This window comes from Mesoplodon densirostris, chromosome 4 (genome assembly GCF_025265405.1).
Source record: "Mesoplodon densirostris isolate mMesDen1 chromosome 4, mMesDen1 primary haplotype, whole genome shotgun sequence".
Taxonomy (NCBI): domain Eukaryota; kingdom Metazoa; phylum Chordata; class Mammalia; order Artiodactyla; family Ziphiidae; genus Mesoplodon; species Mesoplodon densirostris.
Window position 1 is genome coordinate 2,030,527 of NC_082664.1, and position 25,495 is coordinate 2,056,021.

Consider the following 25,495-nt stretch of genomic DNA (forward strand, 5'->3'; position numbering starts at 1 on the left):
ATTTATTTTTGGATGTGTTGGGTCTTTGTTGCTGCATGCAGGCTTTCTCTAGCTGCGGCGAGTGGGGGTTACTCTTCGTTGCGGTGCACGGGCTTCTCATTGAGGTGGCTTCTCTTGTTGTGGAGCACGGGCTCTAGGCGCGCAGGCTTTGGGAGTTGTGGCACGTGGGCTTCGGCAGTTGTGACTCGCGGGCTCTAGAGCGCAGGCTCAGTAGTTGTGGCGCACGGGCTTTGTTGCTCTGTGGCATGTGAGATCTTCCCAGACCAGGGCTCGAGCCCGTGTCCCCTGCATTGGCAGGCGGACTCTTAAACACTGTGCCACCAGGGAAGCCCCCTACAATTGGCTTTTTTTTTTTTTTTTTTTGCAATTAAAAAAGAATTTAACTCTGTGACAGTTAATCCTTCAAGCCGAAGCCCACAGCCCTGACTCCTTCTGTCTCATGGTGTGTAGTTTCCCATCACAAGGGGGCACTGGAATGTATTCTGCCTCTCCCTGGTTTGCAAACATTCTGCTTGTTTCCGTGTTTGGCCGGCACAGAGCGTTGTAATAAACATTCATGTACGTATGTCCTCATAAGAGGAAGAGCCGGGGGCTGGGGCAGGGTGGTAAGACGGCTCAGATGGTGGCTTCTCAGCTTTGCCCCCGGAGACCAGCAGCTCCCTGTCCCCATCCGCTTCCAGGCTTGGACACGCCAGCATCCCACAGCATGCACCCCGCCACCCAAACCAACGTGATTGATCTTTTACTGTTTTGGTATTTGATTTTTTTTTTCACTTTAAGCAAAGTCTTTATTTTTAAGGAAAAACTACATTTTCTCATTTTCTGTCCTTGGCCTAAATTTTAATTATTTCCAGTGGAACCAAAACTTTTCAGTGTCATCTAAAACTTGAACTTCCTCTATTTCTGGGTAAAAAATCCATTCACAGATGAGCTGTGCAATCGGCCCCCCTTTTTGACTTCAGACTTCTCCTTGGCAGAATTATGTTGGTGTGCAACACCAACATTTCCTCTATCATCTTCATCTATGACAGCAGCTCCTACGTCGGTGAAGTGTTTTGAGGCCAAGCCAGAACACGGAGCTACCCTCGCACAGCACCCAGAAGCAAGAGCTATCTGGATGTCTGTTTTCACAGGGACTTTCTCCATAGGTGGTACTGGGTAATCACAGGCACTGTACAGGTCTTATAGCCTGTGGCGCGCGACCCCGTGGTTGGCAAGGTGGCGCGCTCTGAGTGCCGGGCAAAGCGGGGTCACACTGCTGCCCTCCTCCGCAGGCCGGGCCACTTGCAGGAGGAGATGACTTGTGCCTCTTGAGAGCAGGGCATGGCAGGGCAGAGCGGGAGCACAGGAGGGGGCAGGGGGAAAAGAGGGTGGTGTTTGATTTTTGTTTTGATTTGCATCTCCTCACTATTACAGAGCGCGGGCGTCTTTTTGTATCCACGCTTACGTTTCCACTTCTGTGAGCCCTCCGCTCATCCCTCGTCTCTTCGGTTTGTGGGAGCTCTTGGTACAGGTGAGGAATCAAACCGCCTGTTTACATGGGCTGCACGTGTTTTCTGCTGCAATCGGAAAGACAGCTCTGAAAGCTACAGGTCCTGGCGTTTGTCTTTTGACTCAATACTATATATTTAAAATATACGAATGTAATATTTTTCTATTTAATATGTATAGAAAATAGAAAAATATTAAAAAATCTTAAATAGAAATATTAAATATTAAGTAGAAAAATATTTTAAAAATACTAATATGTTTTATTTCGCCATAGAAGATTTAAAATTTTTATATGGTTGAATCTTTCTGGCTTTGCTTTTCTTGTTGTTGGACTTACCTGTCTTGCTTGGAAGTGTTACCCTCACCTGAAATTATGCGAATAGAGTCTTACATTTTTTTTCCTTTCTGTCTTTTTTTTTTGGCCATGCCCTATGGCATGTGGAATCTTAGTTTCCCCACCAGGGATTGAGCTCACGCCCCCTGCATTGGAAGCAGGGAGTCTTAACCACCGGACCACCAGGGAAGTCCCCCGTTTGTTTTCCTACTAGATGTTTCTTCTTTGTTTTGCATTTTGGTCCTTTAAAGCATTCTGCGTTGGTTTTCGTATGGTGTGAGGGAGGGGTTAAGTGCGTCCTCCTTCCTGTGTCTGGTCGGCTGTGACAACTTTATTGTGAAGTGAGCCCTCCCCTCTCCCAACCCCAGAGGGACAGGCTGCTGTTTCCTCTACCAGCTTCCCATGTACTTGAATTGGTTTCTGGTCCCTCTTGTCCATTTCCCTGGTTATGTCCTACACAGCACCTGTTTGTCTGTAGGTTAGCACAGCTACATGCAAACCTGAACATTCTGCAGAAAGTTCTGGCAATCACTGCATATTCATTCTTTATCATTAAACTTCAAAGTAAAAAATAGGAGTTGGGTGGGAGTGCCGATATCTCTGCAGGTTTGTCTGGGAAGGACTGGCCTTCAGGTGCGGAAAGACAGCGCGTCCCGAAGCCTGGAGTTTCCCTTGCGCCTCCAGCCTTGTTTCCTGCCCTTTAGTGATGTGGATGGCCCTTCCTCTAGACCACGTGCCCCTCCGGTCCAGTCTTCTCTAGGTCAGGGCTTTTGCAGCCGGTGTCAGCGGGTCACTGGTTCCCGGGATGCTGGGATGAGCCACATGGAGGCCCCGCAGGACCCGTGTGCCTGTTCCCCCACCAGCTGCTGCCCCCTTGGCCAGTTTGAGGGCAATTGAAGACGGAGGCCACCTCCTCCGAGGTTTCAATGCCTCCTGGGAAGGGCCCATGTCCAGTGACTGGCCGATTCGGGCGTCCAAAGGCCCAGCCCCTGGCCCTGATTTGGGCCACTTCTGGAGGGCCACCGCCGTGGGGTTGGCTAGTTCTCTGTTGCGTCTGCGTCGCTGAGCAGCTTCTCCAGGCCCAGTCCTGCTGTGCTTGGTCACTCACAGGTGTTTTCCCAGGAGGCCCCTCCCCGGTCCCCCACGTCCTCCTGCCTACAGACCCGGCAGCTTGAACATCAGGCGTTTGTTCTCTCGCAGTTCTGCAGGCTGGGAGTCCGAGGTCAAGGTGAGGGCAGGGCTGGTCCTTCTCAGGCCGTGCGGGAGAATGCACACCGTGTCTCTCTCCTAGGCCTGGGGTTGCTGCTGTCGCTGGCCTTTTTGGCTCGTAGAAGCGTCACTCTGACCTCGGCCTCTGCCTTCACAGGTCTCTCCCTGTGCGCGTGTCTGTCTCCAAATGTCCCCTTTTAATAAGGACACAGTCATAGTGGATCAGGGCCACCCTGGTGACCTCATTTTAACTTGATCACCTCTGTAAAGGTCCCACCTCTAAGTAAGGTCACGTTCCGAGGCCCCGGTGGGGAGGGTTAGGACCCTGACATATCTTTCTGGGGCTCAATCCCCAACACTTTGCTTGATGATGCAACAGTCTCTGCCTCGCAAGAAAACCCACGGCCCTCTCTGGAGGGGTCTGCCTCGTCCCCACACCCCCCAACCCCGCACTGCCCATGGGACAATGACATGTTAAGTCACAGTATTAGCTGTTGCTGGGGGAAGTGAGCCTGCCCCAGAGGACCCGCAGGACCTAAGAACATGCCTCTGCACGAGGCAGGGAGCATGTGCGGGGCTGCGCCAGGGTGCTGGGCGAGGCGGGGGGAGCAGAGTGTGAAGTTGGGTATGAAGGAGTTTATAGAAAAGGGAGGACGCTCCTGGAAAACAGGATTTAGCTCTGGGCAGGGCCCTTGGGAGGCGTGCTAACTTGTTCCTCGAAGGTGTCCATGCCCAGTCCCTGCATCCTGTGAACGGGCGCCCTTCCATGGAAGGACCTGGAGCTGGGGACATGATCCCGGGTTGTCCAGGTGGCTCCGTGCCATCACGGAGAAGCTTTCCCGGCCGCGGAGCACCAGAGAGATGGCAGTGTGGGCAGGACTTGCCCGCCTTTGCTGGCTCTGAGGATGGAGCTGGGAGGCTGTGGACCGAGGACTGTGGGGAACCTCCAGAACCCCAGGAAGGCAAGGAAAGGGCTTGAGTGGAAACGCTCCCTGAGGCTGGAACGCCCACCAGAGGCCCGTGTTCTAAGGGCTCAGCTGCACTGAACCCTCCAGTTACCAGAGCAGCAGGGCCAGGCTGAGAAGGGGCCCCAGCATTGCTGGGAAGCTCAGGGGGGCCTCCTCTGTAGGCCCTGGATGGCGGTAGCAGCTGCTGTCACAGGACCATCTCCCTGATGGCAGTGGGGCTGACAGGGTCCCCAAGTAAGACAGACCAGGTGGCAGTACCTGCTTGTCAGAGGCAGGGTTGGCTCAGGTACACAACCAGCAGCAAAGCCACAGTGGGAGCCGGGCATCCTGATGGCAGAGAGGAAGGGAGGTGGATGATCCCCTCAACGTCCGCGGGGGACCGACCATGTCATTCACTCTACACTCCAGACCATCGTAAAGAGTGAATAGGGGACGTTCCTGAGAGCAGCCCCTCCCCACAGGAGATGCCATGACCCCCTGCCCGGTTTGCAGACCTGAGCTGGGTTTCAGCGCCAGCAGCCCCAGCTGGAGGATGGGCAGGGGGCCGAGGGGAGGACCGGCCACACCGAGACTCGTGTTTGGTGTGCTGCCCCGCCCTTCCCGGGGGTCTCAGCCAGTTATTCAGGTAAGTTCAGTGGTGAGGGAGGCAGCCCTACATCTCCGGGCACAGGGTCGGAGCTGAGATTAATCTGCAGGGTTGGGGAGACAGATTTGTCTTGGCCTTCTTGTTAGAGCGGAGGCCCAGCTAACAAGTGGTGTTTGGAGCTCACAGTGAGATCTCAAACGTGTAAAAGGCTGGAAATGGATAAACATTGTTGGGAGAAGCTACTCTTTGGTCCCTTGGAGGAAAAGGCAATTCAGAGCCTCTGGAAGTGACCCCCAACTCCCAAGACAAATCTCAGATCCTGGGAGGACCAGCAGAGATGAGAACCACCCTTGAAGCCCTGAAGGATGCGGGCTGGGGTCCCCACCATCCCCATGGAAATCCCCCTGAGTAAGCAGATGGGTTCTGGAGGATGACAGCGAACTTCCACAAATGAAACCACGTGGAAATCTGAACCACAGCCCCATCTGGGTGTGGCGTCTCTGCCGGAGCAGAGTAAGGTGCCCCCGGTACAGGGCATCCGGCCACTGATCTGGTGAATATATTCCTTTCCATCCCCGCCAGAGGCGGTTTGCATTCACGTGGGAGGAACAGCAGCGTTCATCACAGTCTTGCCCAGGGCTGCGTTAACTCTCCTGTCTTCTGTCATCACGTAGCCGAAGGGCCTGAGCCATCTGGACAAACTGCACACTCTCGCGAGGCCCGCTGTGTCAGTGGCCACGCTCTCTGTGGGAAGGAGCAGGCAGTGGCACATGTGCTGGAGGCCTCGGGAAGACACCTGAGCTGTGCAGGACTCAGGGGCCTGCCGCACCAGTATCCTTCTAGGGCTTCAGTGGCCTCCTGCATGCTGGAGCATCCTCTGTGAAACAAAGGACAGACCACTGCATCCGGCACCTGCCACCACTGAGGAGGAGGAGGGACAATGCTCAGAGGTCTCTTTGGGTCTGAAGCTCACATATCCCACACTTGGGGGCCCTGCTCTGACTCATTTACTGAGTCACATGGAAGGCCACCACCTTTGATTGGGTCCCGGAGCAGGAAAGACACTGTAGAAATTCTAAGCTGGACACAAGTGGCCCCTGTGCTTGGGCCGTACAAATGGGCAGGTCTCATGCCTATAGTATTAGAGGTATTTATGGGGGGAAAGGATGCTATGTGGAGTTTATAAGCCCTGGTAGGTTCATCGATGTAGACCCTGAGGTTCTGGAGCAAGGGCCCGCCATCCACACGGGAGAATTGAATACCATTTATGCAACAGCTCCTGACTTGCCACTGGCCCTGGTGGAGACAGAGGACCTAACCACGGGGCATCAGCCGACCACACAGCCAGGACTGACTAGCATGAGCTGGATTCTGTCTGACCCACTATATCACAAGGTCATGCCCACCCAGCGGCAGCCCACCAGAACATGGAAACTGGTATATTTCAATCAGGAGCAGTCACGGTGAAAGTCACAGGTGAGATGCACAGGCCGGATTCTGTTGGCAGCTACCTGGGAACTCACAACAGGAAGGTCTGTGGGACAAACTACAGCTCCACCTCTGAGTCTGGCCCTGAAGGAGAGGTGAGGGGAAACCTTCAGGTGAGCAGAGCTTTAGAGAAGCTCGGGATCTATACATAGCACGTAGGGCTGGGCTGCTCAAGGTGTGGACTGCGGTGAATGCTGTGGTCTGGGGCTCACACCCACTTCAGGACAGACGGACCTGCTAATGGACCACAGTTGTGACTCTCTCTAGAAATTGCTCTCTGTCGTGGGAAGCTGCCTCACCCAAGACAATTCATCCCTGCCAGGGCCGCATCCCTTGGCTTGGTCTCCATGGCTCAGCTTGGGACACGTCCACCAACGCTCAGAGCTTCCTGTGGGATCGGCTGAGGCCTCCATTACAGCTGCATCACAGGCCGACGCCCCCTTCGCCCAGGTCTGCTGTCTTGCTTCTTCACGCCATGTGTTGCTACATGTAGATTTCAGAGTCTCAGAGTCTGTTTCCCAGGGAACTGACCTAAGATACTAGTTTAGAGAACAGCTACTGAATTTTGTATGTTTATCTTGTGTTCAATTATCGTACAAAATTCTCTTGTAAATTCTAGTAATTTTTTTTTTTTTTTTTTTTTTTCCGGTACGCGGGCCTCTCACTGTTGTGGCCTCCCCCGCCGCGGAGCACAGGCTCCGGACGCGCAGGCCCAGCGGCCATGGCTCACGGGCCCAGCCGCTCCGCGGCATATGGGATCCTCCCAGACCGGGGCACGAACCCATATCCCCTGCATCGGCAGGCGGACTCTCAACCACTGCGCCACCAGGGAGGCCCTCTAGTAATTTTTTAAATAGAGTATCTTGAGTGTCCTGGGTATATAATCATATTATCCTCCAACAAATATAATTTTGCCTCTTTGTTTCCATAGATATACCACTTATTTCATTCTCTTGACTTGTTTCATTAGGTAGAATTGCCAAACAAATCGTCATAATAGTTGTGACAATGAGAATTTCCATCTTGTTTCTGATTTGAGTGGGTGCGGATTTTCAATGTTTATAGGCAGTTTAAAAAAATCATATTCAGGTACATTTCTTCTTATTTTACATAGACTTAAAAAAAACAATGGATATTTAATTGTGTGAATGACTTTTAGGTATCTCTTGACAAAAAACTTTGTGGTTTTCTTCTTTATTTGTTGGTGTAATAAACTATTGATAAATTTCCTAAAGCTAAGCTGTTCTCACATTTTTAATAAATTCTGCTTGTTTGTATTTTCTTGTTTTCTTAATACATTGGGTTGTATTAATACACCAATATTTTCTTTGAAAAATTTTACATCAATATTTGTAAATGAAATTCCTTGTTACTTTCTTTCCTTCACTATTCTAATAGGATTTTAGCATTAGTGTAATGCTGACTTTTACAACATGAATTTTGGAGTTTTCCAGATTTTCTATAGATTGAAATTATTTTAAGGACAAGGGACTTCCACGACTTTTGAAGGGTAGGTAGAATTCACCTCTAAAAATGCTGGTGTCTTGTGCCTTTTAAAACGGTAGATATTTAGGGGGGTGGAGTCAGGACGGCTGTGTGGCCAGATGCAGAGTTAGCATTTCCCCACAACACGAGCGCCTGCCGGCAGTTGCTGGGGGACTCTGACCCCCAAGGAGACGGGAAGAACCCCAGAGTGAACCAGTAGGATGGACGTTGGGGGACCGAGGGGGGAGGAGAAGTGGAGGCCAGACAGGATCGGCACCCCTGAGGCAGGGGAGATCAGGAGAGGCAGGCGGGAGGGGCTCTCCGGGAAGAGGATGAACGGGAGAGGAGCAGAGGGCGATCGCCTGGCCCACTCGGCCGGGGAGCCTGCTGAGCTCCCAGGTGAGGTCCCCTGCCCTCCAAAGCCCCTTCCAGGCCACGTGGGTCCGGGGGGCATAGGAAAGAGGCTGGGGAGATCAGAAGTGGCAGGCAGGAGGGGCCATCCAGGAGGAGCGGGAGAGGAGAGGAGGGTGATTGCCCTGCCCACTTGGGCCCAGGAAACCTACTGGGCTCCCAGGCAGGTCCCTGCCCTCTGAGACAATGGCTGGGGGGCACACCTGGGCCCCTTCTGTTCCTTGACCCTAAGCCCTACCTCCCACAGCCCCCAGGGCCTTTTTACTTTGTTATTGTTCTCTCTCTTTTTTTTTTTTTGCCACCCCACACGGCTTGCGGGGAGCCTGGGGTCAGGCGGAAGCTCCTGTGGTGGGAGCTCTGAGTCTGAACCACTGGACTAACAGAGAACCTCTGACCCCAGGGAATATTCATCAGAGTGAGGTCTCACAGAGTTCCTCATCTCAACACCAAGACCCAGCTCTATCCAATAGCCTAAAAATTCCAGTGTTGGAAGCCTCAGGCCAAACAACCAGTAAAACAGGAACACAATCCCACTAAAAAAAAAAAAAAAAAAAAAATGAGAGGGGAGAAAAATATGTCACAGATGAAGGAGCAAGGTAAAAACCTACAAGACCAAATAAATGAAGAGGAAATAGGCAATCTACCTGAAAAAGAATTCAGAGTAATGATAGTAAAGATGATCCAGAATCTCAGAAATAGAATGGAAGCACGGATTGAGAAAATACAAGGAATGTTTAACAAAGATCTAGAAGAACTAAAGAACAAGCAGAGATGAACAACACAATAACTGAAATGAAAAATACACTAGAAGGAATCAATAACAGAATAACTGAGGCAGAAGAATGAATAAGTGAGCTGGAAGACAAAATGGTGGAAATAACTGCCAAGGAGCAGAATAAAGAAAAAAGAATGAAAAGAATTGAAGACAATCTTAGAGACCTCTGGGACAACACTAAATGCACCAACATTCGAATTATAGGGGTCCCAGAGGAAGAGAAAAAGAAAGGGTCTGAGAAAATATTTGAAGAGATTATAGTTGAAAACTTCCTTAACATGGGGAAGGAAATAGTCACCCAAGTCCAAGAAGCACAGAGAATCCATACAGGACAAACCCTAGGAAAAACACACCAAGACACATATTAATCAAACTAACAAAAATTAAATTCAAAGAAAAAATATTAAAAGCAGCAAGGGAAAAACAAAAAATAATGTACAAAGGAATCCCCATATGGTTATCAGTTGATTTTTTAGTGGAAACTCTGCAGGCCAGAAGGGAGTGGCAGGATATACTTAAAGTGATGAAAGAGAAAAACCTACAACCAAGGTTACTCTACCCAGCAAGGATCTCATTCAGATTCGATGGAGAAGTCAAAAGCTTTTCAGACAAACAAAAGCTAAGAGAATTCAGCAGCACCAAACCAGCTTTACAACAAATGCTAAAGAAACTTCTCTAAGCGGGAAACACAAGTGAAGAAAAAGGCCCACAAAGACAAACCCAAAACAATTAAGAAAATGGTAATAGGAACATATATATCGATAATAACCTTGAATGTAAATGGATTAAGTGCCTCAACCAAAACACACAGACTGGCTGAATGGATACAGAAACCAGACCCATATATATGCTGTCTGCAAGAGACCCACTTCAGACCTAGGGAAACTTACAGACTGAAAGTGAAAGGATGGAAAAAGATATTTCATGCAAATGGAAATCAGAAGAAAGCTGGAGTAGCGATACTCGTATCAGATAAAATAGACTTTAAAATAAAGACTGTTACAAGAGATAAGGAGGGACACTACATAATGATCAAAGGATCAATCCAAGAAAAAGATATAACAATTGTAAATGTTTATGCACCCAACATAGGAGCACCTCAATACATAAGGCAAATGCTAACAACCATGAAAGGAGAAATTGACAGTAACACAATAATAGTAGGGGACTTTAACACCCCACTTACACCAATGGACAGATCATCCAAACAGAAAATAAATAAGGAAACACAAGCTTTAAGTGACACAATAGACCAGATAGATCTAATTGATATTTATAGAACATTCCACCCAAAAGTGGCAGAATACACTTTCTTCTCAAGTGCACATGGAACATTCTCCAGGATAGACCACATCTTGGGTCACAAATCAAGCCTTGGAAAATTTAAGAAAATTGAAATCATATCAAGCGTCTTTTCTGACCACAATGCTACGAGACTGGAAATCAATTACAGGAAAAAAAAACTGTAAAAAACACAAATACATGGAGGCTAAACAGTGCACTTCTAAATAACGAAGAGATCATTGAAGAAATCAAAGAAGAAATAAAAACATACATAGAAACAAATGACAATGAAAACACGACGACCCAAAACGTATGGGATACAGCAAAAGCAGTTCTAAGAGGGAAGTTTATAGCAATACAATCTCACCTCAAGAAACAAGAAAAAACTCAAATAAACAATCTAACCCGAGAAACAACTAGAACAACTAGAGAAAGAAGAACAAAGAAAACCCAAAGTCAATAGAAGGAAAGAAATCATAAAAATCAGAGCAGAAATAAATGAAATAGAAATGAAGAAAACAATAGCAAAGATCAATAAGACTAAAAGCTGGTTCTTTGAGAAGATAAACAAAATTGATAAACCCTTAGCCAGACTCATCAAGAAAAAAAGGGAGAGGATGCAAATCAATAAAATTAGAAATGAAAAAGGAGAAATCACAACTGACACTGCAGAAATACAAAGGATTATAAGAGACTACTACAAACAACTATATGCCAATAAAATGGACCACCATGAAGAAATGGACAAATTCTTGGAAAGCTACAATTTTCCAAGACTGAACCAGGAAGAATTAGAAAATATAAACAGACTTTTCACAAGTGATGAAATTGAAACCATAATTAAAAATCTTCCAACAAACAAAAGTCCAGGACCAGACAGCTTCACAGGTGAATTCTATCAAACATTTAGAGAAGGGCTAACACTGATCTTTCTCAAACTCTTCCAAAAAATTGAAGAGGGAGAAACACTCCCAAATTCATTCTATGAAGCCACCATCACCTGATACCAAAACCAGAAAAAGATATCACAAAAAAAGAAAATTATAGACCAATATCACTGATGAACATAGTTGCAAAAATATTGAACAAAATACTAGCAAACAGAATCCAATAGCACTTAAAAGGCTCATACACCATGATCAAGTGGGATTTATCCCAGGGATGCAAGGATTCTTCAATATATGCAAATCAATCAATGTGATACACCATATTAACAAATTGAAGAATAAAAACCATACGATCATCTCAATAGATGCAGAAAAAGCTTTTGACAAAATTCAACACCCATTTATGATAAAAACTCTCCAGAAAGTGGGCATAGAGGGAAACTACCTCAACATAATAAAGGCCATATATGACAAACCCACAGCAAACATCATTCTCAATGGTGAAAAACTGAAAGCATTTCCTCTAAGATCAGGAACAAGACAAGGATGTCCACTCCCACCACTATTATTCAACATAGTTTTGGAAGTCCTAGCCACAGTAATCAGAGAAGAAAAAGAAATACAAATTGGAAAAGAAGAAGTAAAACGGTCACTATTTGCAGGTGACATGATACTATATATAAAAAATCCTAAAGATGCCACCAGAAAACTTCTAGAGCTAATCAATGAATTTGGTAAGGTTGCAGGATACAAAATTAATGCACAGAAATCTCTGGCATTCCTATACACCAACAATTAAAAATCAGAAAGAGAAATTAAGGAAATACTCCCATTTACCATCGCAACAAAAAGAATAAAATACCTAGGAATAAAGCTGCCTAAGGAGGCAAAAGACCTGTACTCAGAAAACTATAAGGCACTGATGAAAGAAATCAAAGATGACATAAACAGATGGAGAAATACACCATGATCTTGGATTGGAAGAATCAATATTGTGAAAATGATTATACTACCCAAAGCAATCTACAGATTCAGTGCAATCCCTATCAAACTACCGTATGCATATGGCTGATTCTCTTTGTTGTGCAACAGAAACTAACACGGTATTGTGAAGCAATTATAGTCCAATAAAGATCTCTTAAAAAATGGTAGATATTTAATAATCTTTCCAATTATTCTGTAGTTCTCCCTTTGGGCCACTTACCTCTCAATTGTCATGGTCTCTTTTGTTTTGGCCTAACCCTTAAAGTGTAAGACCCCCAGATGTGTTCAAATTAGTCAGTCCACTGGATAATGATTGGATGGGATTTCAACTCTTGTCCAAGTTGGGGGGGGGCACTGAATTTCCTGAGCAGGCTCCCTTTGGTTGAACTGGGGAACTCAACAGTAGCAGAAACCCCATGTGTATTCTCCAAGGGAAGGGTTGCTGTCTCAGACCCACGGCTGGTCTTCAATGTGTGCTTTAAAGTGACTGCAAAGTGAATGTGCAATGCACAGAAGACAAATTACAAATAGTACCACCATAGAAAAAGATGTTCAACCTCACAATGATAAGGGAAACCCAAGGTTACACATCAATGAAGACTGATAGAATGTAAATACCACTGATTTTCTCAGTTTTGGAGAGGGTGTCTGCAGCATGGATAAGAAGGTAAGTTGGTACAACATTTTAAGAGACCAGTTTGGCAATTTCTGTCAACTCTTAAAATGTGCATACCCCATGACCCAGCAGTTCCTCTCCTAAGAATTTCTCTTTAGGAAGTACCTGTACAAGTGCACAAGCATGTGTGTACAAGGAAGCTCACTCAACAGCATTTGAACTAGCAAAAGTGGAAGACATTAACCAGCTACCCAAAGAGGGATAGTTATGCAAATTGTGGAATCTTCATGGTTATGGACTTTTACACAGTTATTAAGAAGAATGAAGTAGATCTCTATGTGTGGGCAAGTAATAATGTCCATGACATACTGCTGAATGAAGGAATCAACCTGCAGAATGGTGTGTAGAGTATGAAGCACTCGTGTAAATTGTGGGTGTGGGTGTTTATGTGCTTAGCAAAATGTCTAGAAAAGTAGAAGTCAGACTGTGAAGAGTGGTCACCCCAGTCATGTGACCGGATGGGGGTGGGGAGGGCAAGAAGGAGACTGTCTTTTTATTTTATACATATCTATGTGGCTTGACTCTTAAAATGAGCATATATTACTTTGGCAATAAAACAAAAAGGTTTTTTTTAGCGCTTGCAACAAAAAAGCTGATGTAATGTTAAACCACTTGGCAGTTTCTTTTAGAAGGAGGCTTCCTCACTCTGGGAACTGGACTAAATGTGACTTATTCTTAAAGGGCACTAGAAAAGGCATTAATTCCATTAATTAATGCATCAGCAGATTCCATCTCGGGAAAGGCTGTCTTAATGAGGTGCCTGGGGCATCCATTATTTATCTTACAAATACCAACTCAGGGCCCTGCTTGTGTCAGGCAGTGTGAGAGATGCCCCTTCTGAGGGCGCCGTGCTGGAGAAGCACAAACAGCGAACAGACCCGCTCGGTCCTCTCGGCGCCCATCTCTCCGTGGACGACCCCTGTGCCATTTCCTCGACCCCAGACCCTTCCCTCTCCGGCCCATTTCCCGTATACTTGGTGCACTCCAGGACCCCCGAAAAAGAGTCATTCCAGTCCGGACTGCAAACCTCACCCCCGCCCCTCATTATGGGCATCTTGGATCCGTCCCTGTGAATCCCTCTCTCCTGGCCTCCTTTCCTTAACGCCAGTGGGGCAGCTGGGGACCTGGGAACCATCCTGTGTGAGGCCCGCACAGGTAGCTCCTGGTACCAGAGTCGGGTCTCGGTGAGCCGACATCGCCATCTTCCCATTCCCTCTCCTGGTTTCCATTCCGCTTCTGCGTCGGTGCACCCGTTCTCCAGCGTGGCCCACACCCACCCATTGTCCCCTTGGCCCCCTTTCCGCGCCGCAAGCCCGCCGGGAGCTGTCCGTGGTGCTGACCGCAGGCGCGGCCCGCGCTCGGCCGCTGCGCACGCGTCCCGGGCGGGGCGCGCAGGACCCCGCCGGCGCCGCCACTGCGCAGCCTCCCGCGCGGATCCGGCCTGGCCTGCGCGCGGCGCCGGGAGTCTCCCGCGGCCTCGTCTCCCGGCCTGCGCCCCTCGTCCCGCGTCGCCAGCCAGCCCCGCGGCCTCCTCCGGCCGCTTCCTCGGCCCGCCTGGCCCCGCCATGGCGCTCAACAATTTCCTCTTCGCGCAGTGCGTCTGCTACTTCCTGGCCTTTCTGTTCAGCTTCGTGGTGGTGGTGCCGCTGTCCGAGAACGGCCACGACTTCCGCGGCCGCTGCCTGCTCTTCACCGAGGGCATGTGGCTGAGCGCCAACCTGACGGTGCAGGAGCGCGAGCGCTTCACCGTGCAGGAGTGGGGCCCGCCGGCCGCCTGCCGCTTCAGCCTGCTGGCCAGCCTCCTCTCGCTGTTGCTCGCCGCGGCGCACGCCTGGCGCACGCTCTTCTTCCTCTGCAAGGGACACGAGGGGTAAGTGGGGGCCCCGCAGCCGCCCTGCACCGACAGACGTAGCCCTTCCCCCTGGCACGGCCCCCCCTTCCGTGCCCACAGCGTCCCAGGCTCTCCCCTGACAAGGAGGAGGGTGAGTCCCTGCGCCTCCCCGTGGTCTCAGAGGCCCGACAATATCAACCGTTGGCCCTCACCACCTCCACGGAAACTGCCCTTTGTCTACACGCAGAACCGAGGGGCCATGGTGTTCCTTGTACCAGGCCAGTGCTTCCCTCTCCAAGTGCATATCACCATCCACACCCCGGGGAGCAAATGTTGCATCGTCATCTCGGAGCCGATTTGGGCCTCCCTCTGGGGCCCAGCGGGGCCCACGCCCATCAGCACCGCGGACAGCTCCCAGCCGGGTTTGGGCCTGCTCCCAGCTCCCGGTGGATGGGGAGGGACCAGGCAGGCAGGGGGCCGACCAGGCTAACAGGGGATCCTCTCCCGTTCCCATCCTCCTGGGAAGGACAGCTGGAGGGAAGCCCCTCGAGGCCCACCGCTATGGCACACACCTTGGCTGGGGGATGGGGGAGAGGGAGCAGCAGGTGTGTGGGGCCCCGCTAGCCTCCGCCCCGCCCCCCACCCACCCCCCCCCCCCCCGCCTCCATTTTTCTCTTCACCTTTTCCTGTCCTGGCTCTGTTTTGTGAGAGAGTGGGATGTGGGTCCCTGGGCTGGGGTTCTCAGCCAGTAACACTCCCTGGGCCTCTACCCCTGTGGGACCCTGTGTGGCCCGCCCCACCCAGGCCCAGGCTGTGGATCCCTGCGCCCTGGAGCGGCCAGGTCTCCTGCAGAGGTCCCGGGAGGCCACTCCTGCCTGTTGCCTGCCCTCACATCTACGGGGCGAGTCCTCGCCTTCTCCCAAATCCTGTCCCCACCCTCACCCCCATCCATCATCTGCTGGCAGTTTTTAGTGGCTTTTCACTTCTTTCGGGGAGGCGGGGCTCTGAGGCTGTGAGTGGGCAGGGACTCCTGAGAGCCCCCAGCTTGGCCTTGGCATGGAGAGAGGGGCTGGAGAGAGGAAGGGGGCTTGCAGGTTGAAGAGGAAAGGGAGGAGAGGGGTGAAATCCCAGCAACCCACGTGTATGAGTTTCCAGGGGCTGCTGGAACAAAGCACCACAAACTGGGGCTTAAGACAATTTATTCTCTTACAGTTCTGGAGGCCAGAAGCCCCAAATTAAGGTGTTGTCAGGGTTGGTTCCCTCTGGGGGGTTAATATTTTCCAGGCCTCTTCCTAGCTCCTGGCGGCCGCTGCAACCCCTGATGTCCCTTGGCTTAGGCCTTTGTCACTCCAATCTCTGTCTCCCTCTCCACATGGCCTCTTCTCTCTCTCTTTCCTTCTTCTTATAAGGACGCTAGTCATTGGATCTAGGGCCCACCCTAAATCCAGGATGACCGCATCCTGAGATCTTTAGCGTAGTGACACCCACAAAGACCCTATTTCCAAATAAGGTCACATTCACAGGTACTGGGGGTGCAGATGTGGGCATACGTTGTCAGGGGACGCAATTCAACCCAGCACACGAGAGTTCTGCATTTGGGGTCTGCAGAAGCCATGTGTCAGCCCGGGGCGCCCTCCGGGCGCTGTGTGTGGGGCGGGAGCTCTTCCCAGGGTGAGCCCCGGCCAGTCCCAGGGGGGCGCCTGCCTTGCTTCTCCTTCCCTCCGCCCGCACGGTGGCTGGTGTCCCGAGGAGGCTTTGAGACACATCTGCACCTGCAGTGCCAAGCCCACGTGGTGCCCGGTCGGAGTCTCCAGCGCAGGCTGAGGCTGGAGAAGCATCTCTGATTACGAGACAGGGTCTGAGGCAGAGGATGGGTGGTCAGCAGGCGGGGTACGTTGAGGTCCCTTCAGTCTGGGAAGCTGAGGGCAGTGGGCACAGGCCAGGTGGGGGCCACGGCTTGGTCATCAGCTCACGCCCACGGTTCCAGCTTGTCCCTACAAGACAGGTGACCTCAAGGCATTCAGGGTCTACCTGGCGAGGACATGTCAGCAGCTCTCTAGGTGAGGCCCAGCCCCCCGTCGTTCTGAGTGGTGGGAGGTTTCAGAGGCACCACCAGAGGCTGGAAGCTAAGAGCCAGAGCCTGCAAGGAAGGAATCCTGGTCACGCAGGACCGCCTGTTTCACACAAGTTGGGCAGCAAACCTAGGAACCTAGGGACAGCTTCTGTCCTTTGTCATCTCCTAGAAGGTGTCCATCAGCTCTGTGAAACCATCCCCATCCCCATCTTAAAGACAGAAAACTGAGGCTTGGGAGTGTACGTGCCTCCCTGTGCTCCTTCACCTTGCCCGTCCCCTGAGGCCAGAGGGGGCCTGTGCTCCCAAGGAGGTGGCCTGGTTGGAGGAACACTTAGGGCCCTCTGTCCCGTTGCATCAGTCCTGGGGGCTCGTCTGTCCTGCCGCCAGTGGCCTCGAGCATGGCAGCCAAGGCTGGGCCAGGCTTCTCTTCTCCAGGGACATCTGTTGCAGAGTGTCCTCCTCAGCCATCAGGAATCCCGGCCCAAGGCCACATGGTTGTCCCGCCGCCTGCCCCCACCCTGTCCACCGCACAAGCCAGTTGGCAGTCGCTCAGCTGTGATGACATCGGTCACAAGTGTCATCCTTTCTTCTTAGTTCGGGGGTAGGAGCAGGTCAAGGGTCTTGTGGATGTCCAGGCCACAGCTGTGCACCTGAGGGGACCCCGGGCTGGCTGAACCCAAGGCGCACATGTACCTTGTTCACCTCTGTGTGCTCAGGGCTGAGCACGGGGCATGGTGCCCAGGAGTCACCAAGTTAGTGATTGTTGAGTAATGACAGATGCCTGCCCCCTGAGGTTTGCTGCTTCTCAGCCACTCACGGGCCCTGATGCCTTTGCAGATTCAGTCTGACCAAGGGTTCAGCCCTCTGGGCTCGTGTGTCAGCCAGGTCTGGACCTGTGGAAGGCTGGGTCTGCTTCATCCAGCCACGGGCAGGACGGTCAGCTGAGGGCAGCCAATTCTGGCACAGTTGTTGGTCCAGCTGCATAGACCAGGCGAGCAGGTGCTGGGTGGGTAAAGGGACTCGGGGCGGCCAGGAGGCCGGGAAGGGCAGGTAGAGAGAGCCGTGTGCTGGACGACAGCTCTCAGGGGTGTTGATGGCCACTGGACGTGCGGCCCATGAAGGACACCACTGCCCTCCTTAGACTTGGGTGTGTAGAGGGCCCTGCCTGCTTAGGGTCTAGTGTGCACCCTAATTCTCCTAAGGGTCCAACTTCAGAGCGAGACGCAGGGTGGACCCCTACGCTTTGATCTGTGTGAGGGGCTCACGGCCGGGTCTCGAGCTTGTGGTCAGACACGGTGTCGTGGTGCCCGCTCCTTCCTCGTGCGGTGTGTCTCTGTGCAAACCGGGGACCCCTGACGGCTTGTGCCCAGGGGTGTGGAGGGTAAGGGGTCGGGGCAGCTTTTTGTACGGGGATGTCATCCTGGTTGCTGGCCGGGGGAAGGAGTGAGTGGATCAGTGGCAGCTGTGGCTTCCTGGGGCATTGCTGTTTCGGCCCCTGGCTGAGCTGAGGGTGAGCCTTGGGCGTGGGGGCCGGGCAGCTTTGCCAGTCCAGGTGGCAGTGGTTTGTGATTGACGGCTGGGGAGCGCTGGGTTAAAACAACCCATCTGGCTGCCCACACGTGTCCCTCAGCCTGCAGATCGCTCCCAGGGCTTCCCAGGATAGCTGTCACCATGGAGATGGCACATCCAGGCAGGGCACCCTGAGAGGTAGCGGGAGAAAGATGGAGTTAACCCTGTGAGTGCTGGGCTCCCTTCCTGACCGCTGCCCCAGACTGTCGTTGGGAGGAGGGGGTGGGAGTCGTGTCGTGAACGCTGGGGGGCCGGGGCCAAGTGAGGCTCTCACACAGCCGACTCTTCAGAAATCTGTAAAGCCAGAGCAGATGCCAGGAAACGACCAGAAGCCGATGGGAAGGGCAAGAGGAGGCTGCTGGCTGGCAGGACCCCAGCACAGGCCCTGCCCTGTCTCGTGGGGTGGAGACCCCAAAACTGTGCCCACTTAATAGGGATGTGGCTGGAGCGTTGGTGGCTCCCGGCCCTCAGAGACTGTGCTGTACATCGCCCTCCGAGGTGGGAAGGGGCGGCTTTCTGGCGGGTAGGCTGTGTCTCAGGCCCGCTGTGCCGGGGTCCCATGAGGGCACTGCTGTGCACACAGGGCTGAGGAGCCCTCCTGGGCCTCTAGAAGCCGGCGCAGGACGGGGGTTGGGGCCGCTCCCCAGCGAGAAGGAGCAGGGTTTGACGCCGGCTGGTCGCCCGCTGGCCTGCCCTCTGCACCCTGGCCATCCCTCCTCCCACAAGCCCCGCTGCGGACAGGCTTCTTGGGGGGACGGCCGAGGGCTGTTGGCAGGCGGAGGGCACCTAGGGAGCCGGCCGTCCCAGTGGGCTGGACTTCTGTGCCAAGAGCGGCCTGCTCCTTTGCTCTGCCTGTGGAAGCTCGTCCCTGGCCCCCCTGGGACCACCATGTTCTCCTTGGCTGGAGCCAAGTGTCCATCCAAGATGGAGATGCCAGGGGCGTAGGCTCTGGGTAACCTCGGCTTTCCTCGGAGCACCAGCTCCTGGGAAGGGGGCTCCAGTGGGCTGGGCCTTCCCCAACCCCCGAGCCCCACCCAGCCCCACGCTGCCCCACGGGGGGCACAGCTGGCCGTGAGCCCGTCTCCAAATCTGGTTCCCAAGGGTGACTCAGCAGCTTCTCCATCCCTGCTTCCCGCACCCCATCTCCTGTGGCAACACAGACCCCAGCCCGAGGGTTCCAGGTGTGCCCCTGGCTAGGGGTCAGAGGGCAGTGAGCCCGACCCGGCCTGGATGATGGGCTGAGGTCTGTCCTGGGGGGGTGCGCGCTCATGAGTCGCCCCGCAGCTACGTGCCCTTCACCCACATAAGCTCCCTCAGTTCCCACCGGAACCCGATGTTACAGAGCAGAAATCGAGGCCCCCAGAGTGCCTTGCAGAGTGAAGGTCACACAGCTGGCAAAGGGCAGACCGGGCTTGACACCACCTCTGCTCGGTGACAGCTTCGGAGGGGGATGGGCCATAACGTACCTCTCTTCATAACTGTAGGCCCCAGACCCCTAATTGGAGCTCTCAGGGCCAGATGGATTTTGCAGTTCAGAATCGTGTCCATCAGGGTCCCAGGTGGAGACTGATGACCGCCCAAGTGAGGAAAGCCTGAGGACTAAGGTGTGGGCCAGGTGTGGGACCCTGTCACCATCCCCGCTGAGGGGCTGGGCAGGGTTACGTGGATGAGGCCGCCCAGAGGGACAGCCTTTGTTGGAGGGATACCGCCAGCCTGAGGCTGCCCCCAGGAGGGACCTGGGGGTGAACACCCCCCACCCCCACTGTCACGTCCCCCCTGGGACCCCATTGGCTGGATGCAACCAGGAGCCAGGGAGACGGTGGCCCCCTCCGTTCGGCCCCCCAGGTGGAGGATGGACGGGATGTGATCTGAAGAGCAACGGCCCACGATGGTCCAGTTCGGGCAGGGATTATGGTGCCCCCCTCAAAGGGTGACACACAGCAGGGCGTGGGCAGCTGGAGACTCAAGCACAGTAAACACACGACCTCGACACTGAGCTGGGCAAGGACCAGGGATGCCCGGTGAGGTCAGGCGAGCCTGCGCTGCCTGGACCAGCCTTTGGAGAACTGGGGATGGGGGGCTGTAGCAGGCGTGGAGCTTCCTGCGCACGGCTCTCACCTTCGTGCCCTTGGCCTGGATCCTGGGTGTGGAGGCCCCACGTGTATGCGGGAGTGTGAGTGCAAACATGGGGCCAGACCCGCTGTCCCTGCCCTTTCAGGTGTGATTGTTGGGGTTTTAGGAACGTGCTCGCCCCTCCTCTGACGCTCTTGTCGGGGTGGCTCAAGCCCTCCCAGCCTTGGTACTCAGCAGGGCGGCCCTGGATTGGGCCTGTCGACAGCAGCCCTGTGGGATCTTTCCCTGGAGATGCGGACGGTCCCAGCTGTGACAAAGCAGCCCGGTCACTCGTGCTGTGAGTTGGGCACTGGTGACCTCGGTTTACCGTCTGCCCGTTTTTCTGAGGCAGCTCCTGGGCCGGGACTGCGGCATCCATGCTGCGTTGTCCTTGGGGCCCAGCACGGTGGGGAGGTGAAGGCCCAGAAAGCGTCCAGCGGGTGGATAAACGAAAGAAAGAAACAACAGACGCAGGAGCGGTGCGTCCATCGCCGCTTGGCCTCGGCCGATAGTCACCGCGTCCGGTGACAATAACTTTGATGTTTTCTTGGCTGAAACCCCAGCTGACACCTCGTTTAGTGAATGTTCCCTGTGAAGCCAGATTTGGTCAATCGTTTCCCTCAGATTCAATGTACTGCAAGCACGGATGTTCACATCAAACCTGCAGCAGGTTAGATGTAGGTCTAGGCTACTGTCCCACGTGAGGGCGTTCCCTCTACCCACCCCACCCCTGCCGTGGGGCAGCCCTGCGCCCCCTGCCCCCTGCGGCATCAGCTCGGCCGCCCGCTCTCCCGCAGGACTCTGAATCTCCAGGGGGTGTTTTGGAGATGGTGGGACGGTGGATGCTTGCGGGCCGGCAGGAGAGTCTGGTGGGTGGGTGTTCCCACCACGTCCCTCCCCCAACCCACCGTGCCATCAGAGGGCAAACATCGGCGCCCTCTGAAAGCACCCCAGTGGGGGCCGTGCTCCCGTGGACCCTGGAGAGGCCCTGGCCCCAAGGGGCAGTGCAGCCTGGCCCTGAGCGAGCTCTGCCCTCTCGGCCCTGCCTCCTGGGTCCCCCAGGTGCCCACTCTGGTCACCCCTTGGCCTTTCAGGTTTCAGTGGAGAAATCAGAGCAGGGTCACAGACCCCTATGCAGGTGCAGGCCAGCCGCATTGGTGACTGTGTGGGTAAATGGCCTTGGTGGGTGCCCGCGAGGGTGATCCACCTTGAAAGGCTTTCTGACCTTTTCAGCATGGGTGCTGGTTCTGATGCTTCGGAACCAGGCGGCCTTGGGTTTGAACGGTGGCCGTGACTCCGCTGTAAGATGGTCCCCACTCCCGGGCTTTGGGAGGACGGGCTGGGCAGCTCTGGCCGGCGTGTGGGGCCTGTGGGGTGAGGAACGCTGCGGAGGGGAAGTGACCTCTGGTGGCCCCACTTGGCCCTACGCCGTCAGCTGGGGCCCAGACCCCAGCTGGGAACCCGCGGGTCGGGGGCTGCCTTCCTGCTGCCGCCTGGCCCGCAGGGGTACTGCGGAGACGGGGGTGGCGCGGTGACCGCCCCTCCCGCCCTCGCTGCAGCTCCTTCCTCTATGCCTTCCTGAACCTGCTGGTCAGCGCCTTCGTGGTCTTCCTGGTCTTCATCGCCAGCACCATCGTGAGCGTGGGCTTCACCATGTGGTGTGATGCGGTCACTGAGAAGGGCACTATGCCCCACAGGTGCGCCCTGGGCCCCGCCCGCCGCTCCTAGGGTGACGTCTTCCTGCACGAACCCCACCTGAGCCCGCAGCTTTGCTCATCCCACCTGTTCCCCCGCCTGGGCACACCTGGGCACCCCTGCCCTGGGGCCCGTACCCTCTTCCCGGTTCAGGAAGCCCACAGCAGCTTCACACAAGAGCAGGGGCCCCACAAACCCTGGGGGTGGATCGGGGTATGGGGGGGATGGAGGCCCAGGAGGTCGGAGGTTCCGGCTTCCCCGTCACTGCTGGCACGTGGTTGGGTGACGGCACCCCCCAGGGTGGGCTCCAGGTCCCGGAAGGCCGTTGGGGGCAGAGGCCTGGGCCCAGGTGTGGTTATGAGGAGGGTGTGAAATATGAGGATGGAGGGGGCGGGGACGGTGAGGGACGGGGGTGGAAGTTTCTGGTCGGAGGGCGTCGGGGACAGAGGCCTTCGGGGCTGGGACGGATGCTCTGGGCCCTGAGCCAGGGGCCATCTCTGGCTTGGGGGCGGCCCAAGGTGGAGCATGGTGACTGCCTGATCCCCAGCAAAGGGCTGCCCACTGCCCAGCCCTAAGGGGCATTGTCCAGTGCCCCAGGCCATTCCCCTGGAAAGGCAGGGACCCTTGGGTTACCTCTTCCAGAGACTCCAGATTCTCTCTTTAAGAAAAATCAGATCTGGAACCTTAAAGTATAGAATGGACAAAAGATCCAAAGTGGGCGGGGGCAGGGGGCATCTATCTGTTTATACTGCACCTTTACCTTGGGAGTCCCCAGGGTGCCTCTGTAGCAGCTTGGGGCACACAAGAGAGGAAAGTTCAAGCACCCTGGGCGGGTGGCTCTTTTGGGGTCCACACCAGAGCAGCCCCTCTGTGGGCTGGGGTCTTGCCCGTGCTGAACTGTGCCCTGCCTGATGGGCCCCTGGCCACCTGCTTCCTCCCCCCACCTCCCGTCCCCCCACCCCCACCCCTCGAGCCCTCGGAGCATGGGCAGGCCTCTGGGCATGGCCTTGGGCTTCTCTAGAAAGAGTTTCTTTACCCTCACAAACTCCATTTCCAGCTCTTAAGCCCCATCCTCCAGCCCCTTCCAGGGCCTGCCTGGGCCTCCGGGCCTCCCTCTTCCAGGCCTCACGCTCAACGTGTCCTGACATCTCAGGCTGCTACGGGCCCCTGAGCCCAGGCCTCATTCACTCCAGGCTTCTGAGGCTGGCCTGGCCCGGCCTGTCTACAGACGAGGAGCTTGTGCAGGTCACCAGCACGTTGTAGTTTGCCCTGCTGGTCCCCGCTGGTTACATTGGCCTGTGCTGCCAGCCCCAGGAGGTGAAGGGTGCGCGGGTCAGGTGGGTGGGGCTGCCCCCATGGATGCCCATGGTGCTTCAGCCGGGCTACTGTGTAGCTCAGTCCGGGGACCAAGGGGCTAGAAGCAGCAGCCCTGCACCCCTGTTCTGAGGCCCCTGGCTCTGCAGTGCTGTGGAGCTGCGGGGGCCAAGGCTGGAGTCTCCAGGAGAGTGACGGGCAGCGCCGGTGGTCCCCACTGTCCAGCGCCAGATGGGGGCCGGGTCTGCAGGTTCCCTGCCCCACCTTGGGGGCAGCCCCTCGCCGTTCGGGGGTGACGCTCTGCTTCCCGCCACGCTTGGCCCCCCGGCGGCCCCCATCCACCCTGCGTCTTGCCATTTTAGCTGCGAGGAGCTCCAGGACATCGACTTGGAATTGAACGTGGACAACTCCGCCTTCTATGATCAGTTCGCCATCGCCCAGGTGGGTGGAGCTGCCCAGGCAGAAGGGAGGCGTGCGTGGTGGGGCAGGGGGCCGTTCACTGCTGAACGTTCAGAGTGCACAGCCCAGCCGGGGCAGGAAACACACTCGTAGCCAAGGACGGTGCCAGGCAGAGGACATAGAGCCGGTGAGCACCGTGCTGGGGGTGCAGTCGGGAAGGCTTCCCAGCGGACGGCTGGATCTTGGAGACTGAGAGGATGTTTGCAGGGGGTGGGGAGGGGTGGGCTGTGGGGCGTCCTAGGAGGAGGGAAGAGCTAGCTTCTGAGCTCACTGCAGACGCGGGGGGCCCTGGGGAGTGAGGGGGTGGCCCTGTGCTGGGTGGTGCTGGGAGGGAAGCCGGGCGTCATCCTAGGTCTGCAGTGCCGGGGCTGGGAGTCTGGATTCTGGTCCTGGCACCAAGTGGGCCCTCAGATAGACGCTTGAGGGCTCACAGTGAGCCCCAGAGAGGGATGCCGAGGCAGTGTCTGAGGAAGGGTGTCCCAGGAGGGGATCCGCCCCTTATTTGGAGGAGCCCCCCAGCCCCCAAGTCGGGGAGACCCTTCTCCTCCAGCCCTGCCCTTGTATCAGCTTCGTCCCCTGCCCTGCAGGAGACCACGGGGCAACTCTGGGGACCCTGTCTGCTGGAACACAGGCATGTCGGGACACGTGGTCAGAGAGGGCCTGTCCCTCAAAATCTGCATCTGACCCTGACGATGACCCCGATGGCAGGGATGGCGGGGCCCCCCGGGCAGGGGGTGGGTCCTCTCAGCACGGGGCAGGGCTCGTCAGCCTGCAGGTCCACCTCTGGACCCGCATTGGCCAGTGGCTGGTCTGAGGGCTCTTTCTGTCGTGAGGAGGCCTGTGGAGGCGCTGGACGTCGTGTGGGTCCAGCTGAGATGGGCTGAGTCTGCCAGGGACACCGTCACGCAAATTTAGTGGGAAATGCTCCAGCCTGAATTTATGGAATTTATACCGATCAGATCAAGGAAGGTACCGGCTAAGTCTGATGACAAACACCCTCAATTGAGTCAGTTTAATTGCAGCTCGAGGCTGGTTCTGATTAAACTGTTTCCCCTTCAACTGTTTGGAAACAGCAGATAAAGGTCAATTTGTTCCGGCGATTGGAAGAGGCTCCATTACGGATGAGACGAGCTCCCCTGGAGCCGAGCGGCCCCAGCTCCTCGTGGGCCCTGTCAGGGTGCAAACGTGGGCAGAGTTCCCAAGGCGTTTGCACAGCTTGGGGGCTGGGAGGGCCGCCAGGTGCCGGGGGTGACGTCCCCGTCCTGTCCTGTCCCCGCAGCACCTCATTCCTTCCCCAGCGGGTCCGTCCTTTTCCCGGGGGGCGGGTGGTGGCCACTGGGTCTGGCTGGCCCCCTCACCGCGCCCTCTGCCCCCCACAGTTCGGCCTCTGGGCCTCGTGGCTGGCCTGGCTGGCCATCACCATCCTGGCCTTCCTGAAAGTGTACCACAACTACCGCCAGGAGGACCTGCTGGACAAGCTGGTCCACGAGAAGGAGCTGCTGCTGGCCAGGCCGGCCCCCCATGCCGCCTTCCAGGGCGAGAAGAGCGCCGTCATCTAGGCCTGGCCCCGGACGCCCCGTCCAGGGCACATGGCCTGCCCTGGGGCTCTGCCCGGCCCCCCGCGACTTGCATGCCTCCCCTCGGCACTGCGTGTACTGAGCGACCCCCTCACCAGGCGCCCCGTTCCCAGCCTGAGCGGCGTGGCAGCCGACGGGGGTGGGAGGGCCTCCCCCAGGTGCCATGTGGGGGCAACGGGCCTGTCCCCATGTCAGCCTGGAGGGACACCCTCCGGCCAGCGGGCTGGCTGTGGCCCCCCCACTCCCTGGGCCTCGGCTGGATGCCGTTTGCGTGGTTTCCTGCAAG

General features: G+C 55.0%; 1 protein-coding gene and 1 pseudogene across 1 annotated transcript; one reads left to right on the forward strand and one right to left on the reverse strand.

Moving 5' to 3' along the window:
- Positions 1 to 840: 840 nt before the first annotated feature.
- On the reverse strand, positions 841 to 14,145 carry LOC132487456 (deoxyuridine 5'-triphosphate nucleotidohydrolase, mitochondrial-like; annotated as a pseudogene).
- On the forward strand, positions 14,144 to 25,191 carry TMEM179 (transmembrane protein 179). Its single transcript, XM_060098035.1, has 4 exons — positions 14,144 to 14,448; positions 21,724 to 21,861; positions 23,536 to 23,614; positions 25,012 to 25,191. The coding sequence occupies exons 1-4, from the start codon at positions 14,144 to 14,146 to the stop codon at positions 25,189 to 25,191; spliced, it is 702 nt and encodes a 233-aa protein (XP_059954018.1).
- Positions 25,192 to 25,495: the final 304 nt, after the last annotated feature.

What these genes read in the sequence shown, in the direction of transcription:
- TMEM179 (XM_060098035.1), top strand. Translation starts at nt 14,144, where the DNA reads ATGGCGCTCAACAATTTCCTCTTCGCGCAGTGCGTCTGCTACTTCCTG. An exon ending in AAGGGCACTATGCCCCACAG is followed by an intron (nt 21,862 to 23,535) that starts GTGCGCCCTGGG and finishes TTGCCATTTTAG; the next exon opens with CTGCGAGGAGCTCCAGGACA. An exon ending in ATCAGTTCGCCATCGCCCAG is followed by an intron (nt 23,615 to 25,011) that starts GTGGGTGGAGCT and finishes TGCCCCCCACAG; the next exon opens with TTCGGCCTCTGGGCCTCGTG.